The 306-nt window shown below is 69.6% G+C and overlaps 1 protein-coding gene across 2 annotated transcripts in view; it reads left to right on the top strand.

Moving 5' to 3' along the window:
- Myo1e (myosin IE) overlaps window positions 1–306 on the top strand; it is a 196,498-nt gene that overhangs the window by 13,806 nt on the left and 182,386 nt on the right. Inside the window, exon 1 of one of the 2 annotated variants that reach the window (XM_010641248.1) lies at window positions 7–292. The exons of the other annotated variant lie outside the window; for it this stretch is intronic. Within the exon in view, the coding sequence (XP_010639550.1) occupies window positions 290–292 (3 nt within the window). The 5' untranslated portion in view covers window positions 7–289. Of the gene's footprint in view, window positions 1–6; window positions 293–306 lie in introns of those variants that run through there. 2 annotated transcript variants of the gene reach the window in all.

The following is a 306-nucleotide window of genomic DNA, read 5'->3' as shown; positions in this document are numbered from 1 at the left end:
CGCGGGACCTGGGTGCAGCGCGGAGCGGGGCGCCCGAAGCTGGGCAGAGCGCACTGGTGCCCGATAGTACGCCGCGCCTTCTGAGCTCGGGTGTCGCCCTCACCTAGCGCCGATCCCCGTGCATGGGCTCCCTCCTGGGTTCCCATTGGCTCTTGTGAGCGCTTGGGTGTCGGGAGCCTGATTTTGGCGACGGGAACCAACTTTTGAAGTTCACCCCGGAGACTGCGGTCTAGCCCCGGCTCGCTCCCACTCAGGCGGCCGGGCCGGGCGGGCGGAGGCGTGGGTCACCATGGTGAGTCTGGCCGG

Source organism: Fukomys damarensis, unplaced genomic scaffold (genome assembly GCF_012274545.1).
Source record: "Fukomys damarensis isolate Sample0158 unplaced genomic scaffold, DMR_v1.0_HiC HiC_scaffold_25, whole genome shotgun sequence".
NCBI lineage: Eukaryota > Metazoa > Chordata > Mammalia > Rodentia > Bathyergidae > Fukomys > Fukomys damarensis.
This window is presented reverse-complemented; position numbering and strand designations above follow the sequence as displayed.